This window comes from Camelus dromedarius, chromosome 20, assembly GCF_036321535.1.
Source record: "Camelus dromedarius isolate mCamDro1 chromosome 20, mCamDro1.pat, whole genome shotgun sequence".
In the NCBI taxonomy this organism is placed as follows: domain Eukaryota; kingdom Metazoa; phylum Chordata; class Mammalia; order Artiodactyla; family Camelidae; genus Camelus; species Camelus dromedarius.
The window spans coordinates 7489913-7510123 of record NC_087455.1 but is presented as its reverse complement, the minus strand read 5'-3'; the positions used below and the strand labels follow the sequence as shown (position 1 = coordinate 7510123).

At 41.9% G+C, this 20211-nt stretch overlaps 1 protein-coding gene across 3 annotated transcripts in view; it reads right to left on the bottom strand.

The window, feature by feature from the left end:
* Positions 1-237: 237 nt before the first annotated feature.
* Positions 238-20211, bottom strand: part of DNAAF11 (dynein axonemal assembly factor 11) — a 56631-nt gene continuing 36657 nt past the window's right edge. Inside the window, exons 11-12 of one of the 3 annotated variants that reach the window (XM_010988796.3) lie at positions 10000-10094; positions 238-2760 (exon numbers count right to left, since the gene is read on the bottom strand). In XM_010988796.3, coding sequence (XP_010987098.2) covers positions 2583-2760; positions 10000-10094 — 273 coding nt within the window. In that variant the 3' untranslated portion in view covers positions 238-2582. Of the gene's footprint in view, positions 2761-4904; positions 5005-9999; positions 10095-20211 lie in introns of those variants that run through there. The other 2 variants (XM_064476834.1, XM_064476835.1) reach the window with 2 other exon arrangements.

Below are 20211 nucleotides of genomic sequence, written 5' to 3'. Positions count from 1 at the left end.
TCAGATTTAATGAGAGAGAATCAAGGAGTGTGGCCCTAATGGATATTCGTTCGCGTGGAAGGAGACATCAGGCGTGGGCAACGCCTGTTCCCTCCAACAAAGAACTGGACGTGTTTTGTCACAGGACTCTGCTTTTAGCAGGGCAGACTGTCGCACAGAACCGAGACTCCACTTCCAGCATGCCTTGGATCTCAGTCCCATATTTTTAAGTCTTGGCCCATAAGAAGTAGACGTATGTAGGAACTCCAACTGGATCACTGGTTTATTATAAAAGGATATACACTCAGGAACAACCAGACAGAAGAGATGCACAGGGCAAGGTGTGAGGGGAGGGCAGAGGGCTGCCATGCTTTCCGAGCCACTCTCCTCAAATCGCCATGTGTTCACCAACCCAGAAGCTCTCCAAGCCCCATCCTTTCAGGTATTTATGGAAGCTTCATTACATAGGCACGACTGATTCAAACATTGGCCATTGACAACGGATTCAACCTCCAGCCCCTCTCCCCTTCCCAGGAGGTGGGTGGGGAGATGGGACCGGAAGTTCCAACCCTCTAATCACGTGGATGGATCTCCTGGCAACCAGCCCCCATCCTTTCCTTACACAAGGGCTTTCCGAAAGTCATCTCATTAACATAACAAAAGACACTGTCCTAGCTTTCAGCACTTAGGAAATTCCAAGGGTTTTAGAAGCTCTGTGCCAGAAATGGGGACAAAGAACACAGGGATCTCTTATTATAAGTCATGCTATCACATTGGGGAGGGGGGCTAATAAGACAGAACATGAGAATAGAGAGGAATGGAAAGAGAATTATGGGAAGAACATATATGTATAGGCCGTCCCTAGGGTCCTAGCACTTGATGCCTTGGCCCCTAGAATGAGAAAGAAGTGGGTTCACTGCTGAGCCCATCCCCGGAATGCCTGTGACAGAATTCCTTCCACATTCCTGGAGGTCCAGGACGTGTTCTAACTCGGAGGAAGGGCAGGCTCAGTGGCAGAAGTGGCTGCATCTTTAGGCACTACTCACTGGAGGTCCACCTACATGCTGCAGACGGAAAAGGTTTTGTCAACCCAGCCCCACACAACATAGGACAGGGAAGAAAGGCTTCAACTAATGCAGAAATCCAGGCATACCCTGGAGAGACTGCAGGCTAAGTTCTAAACCACTGCAGTAAAGCCAATAATGCAACGAAGCGGGTCACACAGGTTCTGGCTTCCCAGTGCACACAAAAGTTATGCTCACACTATACTGCAGCCTATTAAGTGTGCAATAGCATCATGCCTAAAACGTACACACCTTAATTAAAAATACTTTATTGCTAAAAAATGCTCACCATCGTCGGAGCCTTTGGTGAGCCATTATTTTGCAGGTGGAGGGTCTTACCTCCATGTTGACGGCTGCTGATGGATCGAGATGGTGATTGTTGAAAACTGGAGAGGCTGTGGCAATTTCTTACAATAAGACAATGACGTTTGTCCCATTGATTGACTCTTCCTTTTACAAACGTTTTCTCTGTAGCAGGCGATGCTGTTTGAGAGCATCTGACCCACAGCAGGACTTCCTTCAGATTTAGGGTCGGTCCTCTCAGACACCACAGCGGCTTTATCTACGAAGCTTATGTCATATTCTAAATCCTTTGTTGCCATTTCAACAGTCTTCACAGCCTCTTCACCAGGAGTTTCCATCTCAAGAAACTGCTTGCTTCGCTCATCCATAAGAAGCAACTCTTCATCTGTTAAAGTTTTATCACGAGATTGCAGCCATACAGTCACATCTTCAGGCTCCACTTCTAATTCTAGTTCTTTTCCTCTTTCCATCACATCTGCAGTGACTTCCTCTGCTAGAGTCTTGAACCCTTCCAAGCCATCCATGAGGGTTTGGAATTTCTTCCAAACTCCTGCTAATGTTGGTATTTTTGCCTCTTCCCATGAATCATGAATGTTCTTAGTGGCACCTAGAATGGTGAATCCGTTCCAGGTTTTCAATTTTCTCTACCCAGCTCCATCAGAGAAATCACTGTCTAAGGCAGCCGTAACCTTTCTTCATCGTTCTCCCAGGAGGCTCACCCTTGGAGAGCTCCGAGGAAGCCTAGATCTCATGGACACATATAGGTGTTCTGGCTGTCAACCTAGCTAAGGTCTTGGTCAAAAGCCAGCCTCAAATGCCACATATGTGGGCGAAGACACCTCCAGGTTAGTCCAGCCTCCGGATATCAAGTTATCCATGGCCTCTGGGTTATCCAAGTTGAGGCTCCATAAATGAGAGAGAAAAGACAAGCTGTCCCCAGTGTATTGGTCTGTATTTCTGCCCTACAGAAACTGAGCATAGCCCTCCTGGCTACCATGACATGCCTGGCACTAGCCAACACTTTGTTATAGACAAGTGATGAATTATGAATTACAGCATTTTAGGGTACACATTTTAATTTTAAACTAGTTTGAGAATCTTACTGTGCAAAGTAGGAACTAAAGCACTGGAGCAGTAACACAGATAATCACTATGTTTAGTCCCTAAATGACAAACACACTCTTTGCACTGAGCAAATCCGGGTCGGGTGGGTCACAGTCCGGGCAGCCTGATACTTCAAATCAACGGGGGCACTTCCGGGTTATCTTCAAAGCCTGGATCTTCCTCATTTGGTGCAATTTTGGGTTCGGCACGAACTCTTCTGGGCACGTGCTTTTTCTCTTGAATTATGTTGGCCACATCGGGGAAGGAACGCTTGTTAGGATCCACTTCTAGTCTCTCAACTTGCTTGCCTCTACAACAACAAAGGGGCAAGGGAAAGTGACACATCACTTAAAATTAAATTTCAAGTAGATTCTACACATTCATTCATTTTTTTCAGCAATCATTGTCAAGTACTCTCCCCCGGAGCATGGTGCAAAAAAAAGGAGACTGTCCCTGGATTCAAGCAGCTTAGAGCCTTGTACAAGCAAGAGTCGAGCCTTGGAGAAATAAAGTGCTAACGAGGGCTACAGGGCTGTGCTAATGCCTGGGCCGCTGGAGGAGAGGTCAGCCGGGAGACTCTGCTGACCTAAGACTTTTTTGATAATTGAAATGATACAGCCGGCCAAGCCCCACAGCCAGGATCAATAATAGAATCGCTCCGGGCAGATCTCAGTCCTGAATGTAGGTAATCAGGGTCCTGGGCCCTGCTGCTTCAGACAGTCCAGCAAGCCTGCTGTGGTTTGGCGGGGGCACTCACTCTACAAGCTCAGGTACACCCCAAAGCTTAGCCCACGGTCTCCCCTCCCACGGAACCTGCTCCCATCGCCTGCGCCCAGCCTTGCAGAGACACACGAGTGAGACAAACCAGGAAGAACCCCTGGAGGCCAATGAATCCTCTGATCATGGTCACGTGGAAAACTCTAGGTGATACAGTCACTGAGATGCTCTTCGGGCAATTTCCATCCCATAGGCCTGGAGTTGGACCTGTATTTATACATCTGTCATCTGTATTTACATATCATTCTCCCAGTGATTTTGATGATGATTTTGAACTAATTTTGGAATCACTCACTATCCATTCAGTCAACTATTTAATAGAGATATATTAAGATATATTAAGTGCCTACTGTATTCTGGTTGCTGCGCTAGACGCCAGCAATACCATGGCCTGTGCAAACAGACAAGCTTCCTGGTAACGCTGAAGAGTCCAGCGCAGTGCTCAACAGAAAAGTTATCACGTTGTCATGTAATTGTCTTATGATCGGTCTGTTCTCCCTATTAGACTGCCATCTTTGCAGCAAAGATTTTGTCTCTTTCCCCTTGTGTCTTTGGCATATAGCTTTACTGAATAAATACTTGTTGAATGAATGACAAAAATTTATTATATTATGGTAGAATGATGAAGTTAAATAAGAAATGATCTCTGGCCCAAGGAAAATCACAGTCAGTCTAATCCGGGAGCTCCAAATCCATGTCCTCAGACCAAATTCATGCAGCAGACAGTGAGATGGGGGAGGGAGGTTCGATTTGCTTTGGAAAGTATAAACTCTGTTGTTCTTGCAACCCTTCCCCCACATTTCTGTAATCTGCTCTGCCCTTGAAAGCTTTTGACTTTTTGATTCCTCAGTATTTTGACTTAATACACGTGGACCTGCTGGAGAAAAATACAAAGTATACAAAGAGTATAAAATGGTAATTTCTGAACACCCAGATTGTACCCTATAAATTATGTAGGAAGTTGCAGTTTTCAAAGACTTACGTGACAGTCGTTATTAACTACAGCTCCACTTTTTAATTACTGTTCTTATTTAAAAGGCTATGATATGGATGGCTTAATTAAGTAAATATCTAAATTCATCTATTATAATCATGTTGTCCTTAACTTCGAGGAGAAGCAGCCTATCTACACTTCCAGGCGTATCTCTTGGGCTGTAACCTCTGGATCTCAGTAATAAATGGTGAGCTTAGCTGGTGTGCAGTTGTCTCTTGCTCCCCTAACTTCAGATGTTGTGAGGAATAATTTGCATGTGGGACTTTAATTACTTATGAATCTCTGGGGTAATAAATAGTGAACAGCAAGGCCTGGGGCACTGGAGGGCCACACTAATCCCCCAAATGAAGAGGAGGGGGCTTTTCTCCCCTGCTGTGTCCTGCCTCGATGTTGATATCGCAGGCCTGAAGTGACAGATGCCTATGGCTGGGTTTACCCACCACCTGGCTATCAGACGGGAACATCTGGAATCTAGTAACAATAGCCAGAAGACGGAATGAATAAACGTATGACCATGGCAGAAAGCACGAAAAAAAGAACATGTCTAAAATCAGTAGGTGTAAAATGCACCAAAGATTGATTCCTTCTATTAAAGAACATTAAGAACCTTCTTCTGATTATCTGGTGAGCTAGCGTATTTGGACCAAAGACTTCTACCGCCACACTTACTATGCTTAAATGAAATGTTCCAGACTTGATAGTGAAATGCTGCAAACTTCCCCTCTGGAATTGGGTCATTTTGCCTGCTATCCCCCTCTGTTCAACATGGTACTGGATTTTTTCCTAGCAGTAGGGCATGAAAAAGTAATAAAAGATACAGGATTGGAAAGAAAGCAAACTATCATTTTTGCAGATATATAGAAAATCCAAAAGAAACAATAGACAAATTAATAAAATAATAAAAGAGATTAGCAAGGTTGCTGAGAACAAAATCAAACACAGAAGTGAATTACACAGCAGTGATGGTTGCACAATATCATGAATACACGAAATGTTATGGAGTTGTATACTTTTAAATGGTTAAAATGGTGAATTTTATGTTATGCGTATTTTATAACAAAAAATTACAAATCTATATGCAAGCAACAAACAAAATTTACAATAGCATCAAAAATATCACACACCTAAAAATCAATAAACTATGGGTATACATATGGGAAAATTACAAAAATGTTACTAAGAGATACCAAATAGGACTGAAAAAAGAGAGAGATGCTAATATTACTAGGTCTATTCTCCCTAAATTTATCTACGCATCCATTATAATTCCACACAAAATCCCAATACATTTGTGTGTGTATATGTGTTTGTGTGCCTGTGTGTGTATATGAGAAATATGACAAGTTATTTCTAAAATTTATATAAAAGTGAAAAGGGCCAAGAACAGCCAATTCTTCAAGAAGAATAAGTTGAGAAAACTTTTCCTACTAGTTATAAACTTACTGTAAAACTTTGGAAATTAGGAAATCAAGGAAATGGAACAGAATAGAGTCTATGACAGACCTACACATATGTAGACACTTGATCTATGACAGAGGTGGCATTGCTGATCACTGCAGAAAGCACTGGGACAGTAGGGTGTCCACATAGGGAAAAATTAAGTAAACAAAACTGTCGGGCCTTAAACAAAAATCAATTCCTAGTGGATTATACGTAAACATGAAAGGCAAAACTACAAAGCCTTATTACATAGAGGACTACCTTTATGACTTCAAGGTGGAATAGGATGTCTAAAACAAGACAAAGAAAACATTAACCATAAAAAAGTTTAATACTTCTGATTATTTTAAAAATATGATTTCTGTTCATTAAAAGATACTATGGAGAGACTTCTGGTCTTTGAGGAAAACTACAAAACTCTGATGAAGGTTTTCAAAGAACTAAATAAATGGAAAGACATCCCATGTCCATGGATAGGAAGACTCAATATTGTCAAGATCCTCTCAACTTGATCTGTACAATCAATGAAATCCCAAAAAAAATCCCAGCAAGAATTTTTATGCATATTGACAAACTGATTCTAAAGTTTATATGGAGAGGCCAAAGACTCAGAATAGCTAACAAAATACTGACAGAAAGAACAAAATTGGGGAACTGATGCAACTCAACTTAAAGACTTATTATAAAGCTACAGTGATTGAGACAGTGTAGTATTGGTGGAAAAATAGAAAAACAGATCAGTGGAATACAGTAGAGAGCCCAGATACAGACCTCTGTAAATACAGTCAACTAATCTTTGGCAAAGACAGTCTTTTCAAAAAGTAGTGCTGGAATTATTGAACTTCCAAGTGCAAAAAACAAACAAACAAACAAAACCGAATCTAGACACAGACCTTACAACCATCACAAGAATTAACCAAAATAGATTATTGACCTAAATGCAAAATGCAAAACTATGAAACTCCGAGGAAATAACATAGGAGAAAGGCTAGATGACCTTGGGTATGGTGACAACATTTTAGATACAACACCAAATGCATGATCCATGAAAGCATTAACTGACAAGCTTGACTTCATTAAAATTAAAAACTTCTGCCCTGTGAAAGACCAGTTTGGGAGAGTGACATGTGAAGCCACAGATTGGGAGAAGATGTTTGCAAAAGACATCTGATGAAAGACTATTATCCAAAATATACAAAGAACTTTAAAGTTCAACAATAAGCAAACAAACAACATGACTGAAAGATGGGCCAAAGACCTTCACAGACACCTCAGAAGGAAGATGTGCAGTTAGCAATAAGCATCTGTAAAGACGGTCCACAGCTGTATATCGTCAGGGAAATGGAAATTAAAACAATGAGACACCACTGTACACCCATTACAATGGCCAAAATCCAGGACACTGACAACATCAAATACCGGTAAGGATGTGGAGCAACAGGAACACTCTCATACATTACCGGTGGGGATGCAAAATGGTATAACCGCTTTGGAAGATGGCTGGGCAGTTTCTTACACAGCTAAACATAGTCTCACCATATGATCCAGCTATTGTGCTCCTTGGTACTTATTCAAATGAGTTGAAAACTTACATCCACACACAAATCTGCACGTGATATTTTAGCAGCTTTATGCATAATTGTCAAAAATTGGAAGCAACCGAGATGTCCTTCAGTAGGTAAATGGATAAATAAACTGTAGTATATCCAGACAATGGAATATTATCCAGTGCTAAAAAGAAATGCACTATTAAATTATGAAGAGACAAAGAGGAACTTGAAATGCCTATTACTAAGTGAGAGAAGCCAATCTGTACAGGCTACATACTGTACAATTCCAATCACACAACATGGTGGAAAAGGCAAAACCATGGTGACAGTAAAAAGACCAGTAGTTGCCAGGGGTTGGGAGCAGGGAGAGAGGGATGAATAGGTGGAGCACAGGGGATTTCGGGGCAGTGAAACTACGTTGTACGATACTGTAACAGTGGATACACGTCATTACACATTCGTCCAAATCCATAGAATGTATAACACCGAGAGTGAGCCCTAATGCAGACTCTGGACTTCGGGTGGTCATGATGCATGGATGTGGCAGCTTCATCAATTCTAACAAATGTTCCACTCTGGCGGGGGTGTTGACACGAGGGGGAAGCGCTGCATGAGTTGGGGCAGGGAGTACAAGGGAAAATCTCTGTGCCTTCCGCTCAGTTTCGCTGTGAACCTAAGACTGCTCTAAAGAAGAAAGTCTATTTTTCAAAAAAGACAGCACGAACGGAGTAAGAAGGCAAGTCCAAGAATTGATCACGTTGGATGATTCTGGTTCCAAAGCTCACTTAACAACTTTGTGATCCTGAGCAAATTACTCAATCTCTTTGAACCCCAGTACATTAACGCATACTAGGATTTATCTTGTAGTTACTTTGAAGATTAAAGATAAGGTAACGCATGGCATCATATGGCACAGTGCAGGGACTCAATATTCAATACATGCATTTTTTGAGGCAGTTCTGAGTCTTCCTTCATCGTACAGTGTCACAGGACCACCGGAGGTCACCGAGTCAGTTACCTTCCCCCCAAACACGACCCCATCCGGTCCTGATGAGCAAGACCCTCCTCCCCTTGACCTCCCTCTACTCCCTATGTCTCCATAGCACGAGGAGGGGGCCACTCAGTCTATGAGAGTCTTGAGGGGCCTACTCCGACCCTCCTGGCGCACTGCTGCAGCAGGAGCCCTCTTCCCCCCGAACCAACAACCTGCCTGACCTCGTTCCCATGTGCAGCCTCTACAGGCAGCTGTGTGCTGAAGGGGGTTGCCAGCCAGAGGCTGAGACAATGTGGATAACGAAGTTGGTCAACGATCAAGGAGCACCACAAACAAGCTCCACGTGGACATATAACAAACGGTCATAAGTCGATCATTTCTCAGTAACAAAAATGAAAAAGAAAGGCCTTGCAAAAATACTGCAAGAGGCACAACTATGACGGACTGTGCTGAGACATCTCTGGTCATTAAGTGCAATTACAGTAATGATGGTTTTCCTGGAGTCTGGAAAACCGGCTCCAAACTGCTCACAGGGACTTGGTTTCCAATCCCTGTGATACCTCACAGATTAGATTCAGACTCTGTACACGCGTTGATGCTGTACAGAGGTTAATTACGACCGTGAATATTCATAATAGTCATGCTACCCTTGAATCTCTGTAAATTACACATGTATCTGGAATGGAAATCATTAGGCTGGGAGACATGAGACTGGCTTTTTAAGGCTAATAACAGCAACCTGCTTTTCAGGAGGAATTAAATTCCATACCTGTTGTTTAAACAAACCCCATGTTTGAAAATCTCTACAAAACTCTGACAGTTGTCTTTGGATATACGAATGCCTGACTGCCTGTATTATGCAAGACATAAATATAGCCCTTGTTCAGGTATTTTTATGATGATAATTCTAGCATATACATTTGTATCACAAAGATAGTTTGCCATGGTCCAAAATAGATTTTGCCATCTGGATGGGACGAGTCTGGAAATCATGACAAGCAGAAGGGGAGTTGAAAGAGTGGGGACGCTCATTCTAGAGAAGAACTGAGAAATACTGAGAGCTTTGTCCGAAATACTCTAAGGATTGTCACAGAGCGTGGGCGGTGGGCTTTGATCTGAGGGGCTCTGGGGGCAGAGCTAGGACTCAAGGAGAGGCTTTAACACTGGGGAATATTAAGAATGTGATGAATCTCCCCTTGAGAGGGTGAGGGTCCTGTGAGGAAGGAAGCTTAAGTAAAGGCTGGAAGGTGACCTGTCACTGACAGGAGGGCACACACGGGGCCTCTTGGCCCTTGCAGTCCTGACGGTTCTGGAATCTGTGATGGGACGTATGGGTCATAAGAGAGAGGCATTGTGAGCAGGGCTCAGCCGAGTCGTCCCAACAAGGCCCAGCTCCAGGACCTTCGCACATTCTCAACACCTCCCTCCCTGATTTTCCCCAACTGTAACCTGAGGACCAAAATTGTGAAGATTAAACGTGTTTATATGGGTCAGGCACACGGAATGTGCCGAAACAACGCAAGTGCGCAGTAAACGCAGCCGTCGCTGTTGGGGATGTTGCCACTTTTATTATTAGCACAGGAAATGGGGACCTAGATACGCACAGATCTGCTGGGTAGCGATCCAGAGCCCTGCCAATCGGGAGTCTGAGCTTTGGGAATCAACATTAGCATCCGCGGTATGAATCCTTTCTAAACTTTAAATAACTACCTTTTTGGAAGGTGCATTCTAGCCACCAAATGACAATGAAGAGGACGACACCGTCGAGCTCCAGACACGCTGAGGGGACAGTACCTTTTCTCTGTCTGCTCCCTGCTGCTGTCCGTGCTGACCCGCGGGCTTTTCACATGCTTTGATGTTTGTCCACAGCCTGTGATTACTTCGCCCACCTAAAATAAAATCACAACACACACTAAGCAGTACATTCGCTCTGAAGTAGCTTCAAAAATACACTCTCTCTCTCTATTATATATTTTATTTTATTATATATTATATATAATATATATTATTATTACAAAACACATTTTAAATATACTATATACTTTTTAAAATATAAATTTTATTACCTATTTTATTATCTATTTATACATATTTATTATATATATTTTATATACTTTATTTTTAAATAATATATAAAATATGTATTATATATCTTACTGTTATATATATTTTAATGTTAAAACATTTAAATTTTCACTACATATTCCATGAAAGAGTCAGACTTTAAGCCCCTATCTGGGGTATAATAAACTTAACAATAGTCCCCCCTTATCCATGAGGGTACATTCCAAGACCCCCAGTACATGCCTGAAACGGTGGATAGTACCAAACCCCACATAACATGTTTTTTTCCTTTATCTCCATACCTATGATGAAGTTTAATTTATAAATTAGGCACAATAAGATAGTAACAATAATTAGTAATAAAATAGAACAATTATAAGGATATGCTGTAATACAAGTTACAATAATTGCATAAGCAAATTGTACAAATTTAATACCTTTTCCATCCTAACTGAGCACTTATCACACTCTGTGGCCATAACTTTTGCAGTATGAGGTACCACAGCAAGACCAGCACAAATTTCTGCCTCCTTCATAATATCATGGAAGGAGATCCGTTCATACAATAGGATTTTTTTCTTTCCTTATTAAGTGTAGAATTTTCAAATTTTTACTTAAAGGAGGCGCTTTAAGCCTTCTCTTTGGCATATCCGAATTGCCAGCATGGCTACTCTTGTACTTTGAGACCATTATTATGTAAAATAAGGGTAACTTGAACCTCAGCACAGTTGATCCCATAACCAAGGCAGCTGCTAAGTGACTAAGGAACCAGCAGGACACGCTGGACAAAAGGGATGATTCACATCCTGGGCCGGGCAGAGCTGGACGGCGCAAGATTTCATCACGCTGCTCAGAACGGCCCACAATTTAAAACTTACGAATTGTTTATTTCTGGAATTTTCCATTTAATATTTTCAGACTGTTGACTGTGGGTAACTGAAACCGAGGAAGGTGAAGCCACGGGTAAAGGGGATTAAGTATCATGAATTGTTACTGTTCACAATAGTCTTACAAAGCCACAAGCTATGCTTCACTTGCCAGAGGCCAAGCAGGGGAACATGGTGAATTAATTCACTTAACAGATATTTTCTGAGCGCCAACCACATGCCAGACATGTTTTTAGGGGTGTTGGGGATACAGGTGTGATGGAGACACTGCCTTGGAGAAGCTCCCAGAGAGTGGGCTATGGAGCTGGGACCATAAACTCTCATCGTCCCAGCTCACTGGACCCCGGCTCCTGCCCCTGTGAAACTGGGAATTAGATACACCTGCGAAGGTCCCTTCCTGGTCTGAAAAATTCTGTAATTCCACTATATATATATATACACACACATATACATATACACACATATATATATATTTATATTTAATGAAGTATAGTTGATTTACAAAGTTGTGTTACTTCCTGGTGTACAGCATAGTGATTCAGTTATACAAATATATACATATATTCTTTTTCATTATAGGTTGTTACAAGCTATTGAATATAGTTCCCTGTGCTGCACAGTAGGACCTTGTTGTTTATCTATTTTGTATATAGTGGTTTGTATCTGCTAATCTCAAACTCCTAATTTATCCCTACCCCCCTTTCCCCTTTGGTAACTATAAGTCTGTCAGTCTGTCTGTTTTGTAAATAAGTTTACCTGTGTCATTTTTTTTTTAGATTCCACATATAAGTGATATCATATATTTGTCTTTCTCTGTCTTACTTCTCTTAACCACTATTTTTAATCTAAATAAGCTCAGTGCTAAGCATGTTAAGTTCTCAATAAATATAACTGATTGACTTACTGCAACAAACATACAGCAAAGATTATTGAGACCCAGTACCTTCCCTTTGGAAGCTCAAAGACAGAAGAATGTGGGGGGGAGGAGAGGAGGCGACTACATGCTGGGCACATGCCTACCCATGCTGGGTGTTTGCAGATTTCCTCTAACCACCTCCCCTTCTCCCAATATTCCAGAGAGACAGGAATTACTTGCAGGCAGAGAGAAATAAATTTAAAACTCCTCTCCTGGTATGCCTTGGTCGACTCACCAAGGTGGGGGGCTTCTGCCCTTTCTTTTCGAGGAAAAGAGAGCTCTGGAGTGGGTGTACACTCCTCTCTATGCCCTAACTGGCTCCTTCTCTCTGGCCAGGAAATGCTTCATCTGCGGGCGGGCTACATCTCACTGGTGGCAAGGGTCACTCCTCCAAAGGCAAGGGCCACCTGCCACCCTTTCTCTGTTCTGCCTGAGACTTCATGTGTCACACAGCCATGAGCAGATTCATGCAGCCGATTAAGGAAAAAGACTAGGCTTGGACTTTGAGTCCAGCCGCCAGTTCTGCTCCCATCTGCTGGTCAGGCAAGCACACTGGACTCATCGTCTGTATTTGGAAAGGGAGTTAGGAGCCCCGGGTTAGCCTCAATCTTCAACTAGACTTTCCAATCCAATCTTTACCAGACCGTTGCACTGGAGTGCTGGGCACTTAGATTAACAGATGTTTCCCATTTGACTAGCAATTCTTGGCTGGATGCTCCACTGGTCAGAACATCAGAAAGCCGAGCCCGTTGCTTATCACATGATGCTTCGACAAATGGACGATGAATGAACACATGAAGCAGAGAATCCTAGTCTGGGGGACCACAGCATCAAACCCAGTGAGATGAGTGCTCTTATTGCCCTGATGAGACAACCCTTCATCTACATGCTGGTACAAGGACCAGTTTTCTATCATATTTTATAAAAATTCAGTCTGTGTATGGATGTTGAGATTGAGTTCAGCCCCTTCCCACAGACCTCATGGGAGGGCCTATGCACGATGCAGAGAAGAGATCTGCTTAGACACCACCCTTTCAACACTTGTACTGAACATCTGACTGGGAAAATATCTTTAAGCATCACAAATGGCTTGTGATGGTCAGACTTTTGCTGACACTCCAGAAGAGAAGAAAACAATGAATACTGCATGTACCAAACACACCCAATTTCAAGGCTCGAAGAATTCGTTGAGAAACATTTTTTAAAAGGTTTACTCTGCATAACACAAAGCTGTAGAAGAACACCATGGAAGAATCAGCCATCAGTGCGACGTTTACTGAATAATTAGAGAAGGTGACTCATGGGAAGACTTGCCCGATGAAGCGGGTTTTTATCATCATCAAATACAGTTTGGAGGAAGCTAATTCTAAAAACGATTTACTTGCTAGGTTTTAAAGTCTATTTCATGCCAATTTTATTGTTTTCCACTCATTTCTTGCTGGCCAGTGATGTTCTGTTTTCCGCTGTTAGCGTGGTAGGGTAAGCATGTTTAGACTGTTTTAATGTGGAAACTTAACTGTTGTTCTTCCTTTAACTGAACTAGCGATAGATACAAAAATTTCCCCCACCTTCCTGGCCTATCCTTAAAGAAACAGAAACACATTTCAGTTGCTGTGGATTCCACTTCTGGTTTATTAAGCCACATTAATGTCAAAATGAGGGCAAAAAAATATAGAGTTGAGGAAACTAAACAGAGATGCTCTCCAGTTGAGGGGAGCAGAGAGAGGTGCAGGTGTTAGGGTAAAGGCAACTGACACCTTCCTCCTGGGGTGTCGTGGGGGTGGGGGCAGCAGGGCCTGAGACGCACAGCGGCATGGTACGTGGGGCAGTGCTGTCTGGGAATTTTCTGCAGAGATGGAAATGCTCTATGCTGTCCAACATAGGGCCTCTGAGCATCTGAAATGTGGTTAGTGTAACCAGGGCACTGAAGTTTTCATTTTATTTCAGTTTTAAGTAATTTTAACTTATACTGATGTCAGAAAGATGGGAACATGACCAGAGTGAGCCCCAAACCTACTGTGAGCTGCCCGATTCTTCTTCAGGAATGAAGGATATCCACCCACACCAGTTACCCCTAGTTCACCTGTGGTCCTTGACCACCTGGCCTTTCCAGTTCTGGAACCCTGCGCTCCTTCCCTGACATGCCTGGGGGCCGGAACTCATATGTGAGTGTGAGAAGCCAGAGCCTGTGTTTCAGCCTCTCTGATCAACGTGGGGTGGAAGGCCGCTCCCCTGGCCTGACTCAGGGCAACGCTACAGGACCACGTGTGCTCACGGAGGTGCCGGCTGGGGCCTCTGTCGGCCCGGCATCACAGCTCAACCGCCCCATCTTTTCCCAGTCCTGGCTCCTCCCCTCGCACAGGCTCTGATCCCTAGGCCAACCCCCCCACCCCCACTGCCCGCAAGTGTTTTGCTTGCTCGCCTCCATCTCAAGATCTCCTTCCTGGCGTCTTTTTAAATTTTTTTTAATATTTTAATCACATTAAATGAGACCAATGTTAGTTAAAATTCATTAAAATGGCAACCTTGAGCAAGAAAAGCTCGAGTCAACAGCACAAGTTTTGTATTGCTTCATGCTGTGAATGCACTATTAAGAATGGGAGCATATGCATAATTAGTCTCAAAACAGCCCATTTCCAACATTGTGATTTGTCACATAAGAAGCTCAGACAATCAGACTCTCTGTGTTTATGGTAATGCAAATAGAATCATAAATTTGGAACTTTTCTTCACTGGGAATTTGCTGTGTACCAGAATCTAAGTGCATCGCTTATTTTTAAAAGGATATTTTCAGCTCATTTAGTTTCAAAGGTTGTTTTAAGTTTAAAAGTTAGAAGGAATTAAGAAATCAGCTGTCAAAAAATATTACCACCAACGTCCATCTTAACACCAAAAATGATCTTAACACCAATATTGCTATTAATATCAGGAAACACTCTTCTGATAAGAGATCTAATTTTCCCAAGCAGAGAACCGCAGGTTCAGAGTTCCAAGGCACTGAAACAGTAACATTTGGTTTCCCTCTCTACCTGCAGCCCAGGTGCTACTCTTCCTCTAAAAATGATGTTCATTAACGTCAAGCATCTTATTCACTTGCACAAAATGCGTTTAGGGATGACTAATGCAAAAGTTGTAAGGGCCAAACTACGTTGAATAAATTAGATGATGTAGGGCAAATGGTTTCCTGAATCCACAGAAGGAAATGTAATCAGCTACTTGGAAATTCAATTGTGGGATAGGTACAAAGGTACAAATTAACATTTTAAGAGTGTTACATCATTTTAACTCATATACTCATGCAGTTGAAAGTTGAGAGCGAACATGGAGGTAGAAATCCAGTCCCCTCTACTTCAGAATGCAGAAGGCCCTTCAGAGGCTTTCCTGACAGATGATTTTCCAGCCTTGGCCTGAGTGGTACCCTGGGATGGAGCCTCAGTACTTCCTGAGGCAGCAACCTGCACTGAGACAATCCAAATTCACCTTCACAAAATGTATGTGGTTGCCTAACCAGCTGTAAAAGTTACTAATATCAAGAAATCCAGACTATCTACATGAGCTGCGCAAAATTACAGTAAACAGATGTGAGGGACAGAGACGACAGAACTCCTAACTCTTATATTTGGGTTGAACCATAGAAAGTATCAATATCTAACTATTTTTGACCTGGAAAACAGTGATTTTCCACAGTTTAATTTAATAGTTATTTATACGAAGTTAAATAAGAATAATTAGATAATCACTCCATTTCAGATGAAGAACTTGCTAGTGGTTAGGTTATAAGAGCGCATGAATAAAGAAAATGGAATATAATGGAAGATATATGTGGAGAAAGAAAATATAAACAACTCATGCTTTAACTGTTTCCTGTGAATTTACCCTGGCTTCTTAAATAACAGGACTCATGAGAATCAGAAGTAAATTTCTCCTCTTGGATTTTCATTTTTTTTTATCACGGTTTCAACTATTACCTACGTTTAATCTTCTCAAAGAAATATTTACTGAACATCTATAATGTGCCAAGCCTAGGACTGAGTGGTAGGTCTGGAACGACAGATTAAAAAATTATCCCTGATCACATCATGAGGAATAAAGACACACAAGCAATTCAAATACACTGAAGAGAGTGCAACTGATAGAAATATGTGCATAGACCGCTAAAGGAGTGCCAGGGAGGGACGCACACTGGGTGGCATGGGGACCTAGCACCAAAGAGCCTCACGAAGGATGCCAGATTTGACATGAATTTTAAAGAATAAGTAGGAGTTTGCCAGAAGGTGGAGATGATGAGATGGAGAACATGTAGGGAATGACAAACATTCCAGGGAGAGACAGAAAACATAAAGACCAGAAGATCAAGGACCACATAAACCAGTACTGAGTATTAGGCAGACAACAGCTGGAAATAAGGCTGAAGAACAAGGCAGAGGTCAGACCTTGGGAGGCTTCGAGGTGCTTGGACCCTGCACAAGAGCTGATGCGGACTTCTGCCAGCATATTTTTCTCAGTGACAGAGGCATTCATCTCAGTGCAACATTCTCAACGCACCTCCTGTTTTCATTAGCCAAAGTGTGTGATGTTAGCCAAAACACTGTCTTTTGAAAGAAAGTATCTCTTTCCTCACTAGATAAAAATGTAATTTTCTTTCTTTTTCAACTATTCTAGTCAAGTGCCCCCACCCCAAATTCTACTCTAAAAATGCTAACGACATATACTCCTGTTAGGAAACTGTCTAAACGTGTGTAGAGCCCATCACACTGATTGCAAAAACAGGCACATGTAAACCGCTGGCTGATGACGCTGTCCTTTTGGGCTTTCACTCACCCGTAGAGCGTAGGTACGTACACATCCCTCCAGCTGCCCACTGTCTCACAAGGGGCGGGTTTTGGAGTCTGCATTCAAGATCACCAGGTACTTTTACATCCTCTTAAAGAGGGCCTTTGCATGAAGTGAAATCCATTCTCCACAACTGCCCCAGAGTGGAAGAACATGAATATTAACATGAAAATTAAATGGATATTTTCCTTAAAAAGAATTTAACAGTTATTAATTGGCTTTTACCTTCTTCACTCCAAGCCTCTGGAGTATTTTAATGAGGATGTGGCCTGGCATCCTACCTCACAATACGGGTACTGAGCCTGTTGGCCGTCACACCCATTTCTGGCCCCGTATTTGCTCTGCCCTATCCGTTACAGGAGGGTGGAACCCTGCCGGCTACATCATCCAGCCTCCCCTGTCATCTGGCTTCTGGCAGAGCTTGATCAATGGATGGCCCTGGGGAGGCAGGAGGACCAAGAGAGACTGCAGGTGCTGCTCCCACAGTCCCTACGTGTGTGAGCAACTTCTCCAGCAGTGGCAGAGTCTACCCCGTGGCTGCCCAAGATGCCTGCGGTATTTCTGGTCTCTTCCAGGTGACCCTAGTGTGTGGTTCCTGCCTCTGTCCTTGGAGTGGTGGGCACAAGTTGGGTGGTCTTACTCTACCTTCTTTGGCATCTCAGATCTTCTGCTGCCTGTGTAGTACATCTCCTGAATTCCACTTATAAATTCCTGCGTATATTTTCTGTACACATTTCCAATACTTAAGTGTTTCCTGATTTCCCATTAGACCCTTACTGATTTTCTCCACATTCTGAAACCACGAGGTGCTTGTTAAAATACCCATTTCCACATCATCTAATTAGATTATGCAGTGGCCTGGGAATCGAGTGTTTGGAACAAGCTCTCTCCAGGTGATTCTTAGGATCAGGCAAGTTCTGAACACAGTTTTAGCTGAGCCCATGGCTTCTGGGCTTTTCTGGACACAATTCATTTACACAACCCACATTTATGGGATGCCTACAGTATCTGGAATCGTACCAGGAGCCGGGAGGCCACGGTGAACCAGAAAAGCACGGTCACTGCATTGATGAAACATCTTCCCTCATCACTAAAATGATACACTCTGATCTATGGATGAAAGATAGTAATTGCATTATGTACACACAGTCATTGAATGGACTGGTTTTGGATATTTAGATTGTTTACAGTGTCTCATAATTATACTACGGTGTCTACCTGTGTACATAAATCGGTATCATATATCCATTTTGTTAGGAGAGAGTACAAATAGAAATAAAATAATTCATATTAGAATTAATCAAAGCTAAAAACTGCATCTTATTATCCAATTAAAAATAATAAGCAAGTGACTGGCTGGGAGAAATACACAAAGACACGTCGTGATGAGGTATGAACAAGGTTATTCATAAGTAGCTCTGCGGTTTCACTCTACTACTAATATTTATTTGGTACCTAGGAGAAAGGTACTGTTCCAGGCATTGAATGAATCAAGGTCCCCATGGTCATGAACCTTAACACTTAGATGGGGAAGACAAACCATACAAAACTGAACAAACTGGGTCATTTCTTACATTGGTAAATACTATAATAACAATAAGGTAGGTAATATAACTGAGAAAGATGACCAAGGGGATGTGGCTGCCCACGTCAGCTCTGATACTCAGGAGAAGTGCCTGTGGAAAGGTAACACTGGCGCTAAGACCTGCATGATACGGAGGAGACAGGTGTGAAAAGAAAAAGGGGCAGAGTACACTTAGCGGGGACAAAAACAGCCAGTACAAAAGTCCTGGGGTGGGGAGTGAGGCTATCGTGTCCCAAGGAGAGAGAAAGAAGCCAGGTCTGGACTATAACGAGAAGAGGGAAGTGGAAGAAGATGCCAGAAATGCAGGCAGACGCAGCCTGTACCGAGCCTCTCGGGCCACATGGAAATCCGAGTATGACTCCAAGTGCTACAGGAAGGCTTTGGTGGGCGTTAGGCAGAATAAAATGAATGGATTTATGTTTTTAAAATGTAAAATTTTAAATGTGGCTTCTGCATGGAGAAAGAACCATAGGGTGGAAAGCACAGAAGCAGGGAAAGCAGGGCGAGGGCCATCTGGGGTGCTCTGGTTGGGAGACGACACTGGCTTGGACAGGAGTGGAAGACGGCGGTGGTGACAAGTGACTGAATTCAGGGTACATCTGGGCAGTAGCGCCAACAAGATGTAGGCCGTGAGGGTAAGAGGTAAGTCAGCGATGCCTCCTAGTCTTTGCCTTGGCCAGCTGGGTAGATGATAGTGCCATTTTCTGAGACAGGAAAGACCACAGGAGGAGAAGATTTGCAGAAGGAAATCATGGGTTCATTTCGCCATTTTCAATTAGTCATGCCGATTACCAATTTGTTTTTCAGTTGGCAGGTGCACATAAAGGGTCTTTGATTCTAAAGTTGTACAGTTTGCTAATATTTATGTTTTTAATCTTTCAAACAGTGTGTGTTTAATTCCCTTTGTGGTTTAGTAGCATTTTAGGGCAGTATTTTGAATTTCCCAATTTTATTTGTTGGTTTACTCTATTTTAAACCCAATTTTACTTCTATTGACTTGTAATTAAACGTAATTTCTGTAATTTTTTCATTTGAAAATGAAAATGAAGTTTTCATAGGGTTTTGTCTATTATGAACTTTTTAAATGATCTTAATTATATTATTTAAATAATAAATGGCCTTACTTTTTGTTGATCATATCTATTAAAGACAGAAAGTGGTCATAAATCTTCTAAAAGGGCTGATTCTGTTGATTTTCCATATGTTTATAAGAACTTATATTTTATACACTTAAATAATACACAGTCTGATAAATATAAGGCAGTTGGATCTTTATATTATTTTTGTTACTATGGAATAAACTTTGTTCCATTTAATGCCTTTTTACTTTAAATTTTATCACATCTGGTATTAATTTTGTCATCCTACTCTAATTTTGCTTGCATTCAGCCAATATAGCTTTATTTACTCTTTTCTTTATACATTTCCCATGTCTTTTAGATTCCTGCAAACTCGATAGCGTAATTGGTTTTACCTCCATTACTTTCTCAGAGATTTTCTGATTTTTATGATTCCTTCTTCGTGTTTTTGTATTCCATGTATCTGTATTAACTTTTGTTTGGATTTATTTTCTGTAATGTTTTGTAACTTACATATTTTAATTTAATTCTACTCAATTTCCTTAAAAAATATTTACATTAAATGCTGACGTGAATGACGTGTAATATATATTTGGGGGGTTGTGAAACAGAAAGTATTTCTGTTGGTTCTCCCTCCTCACA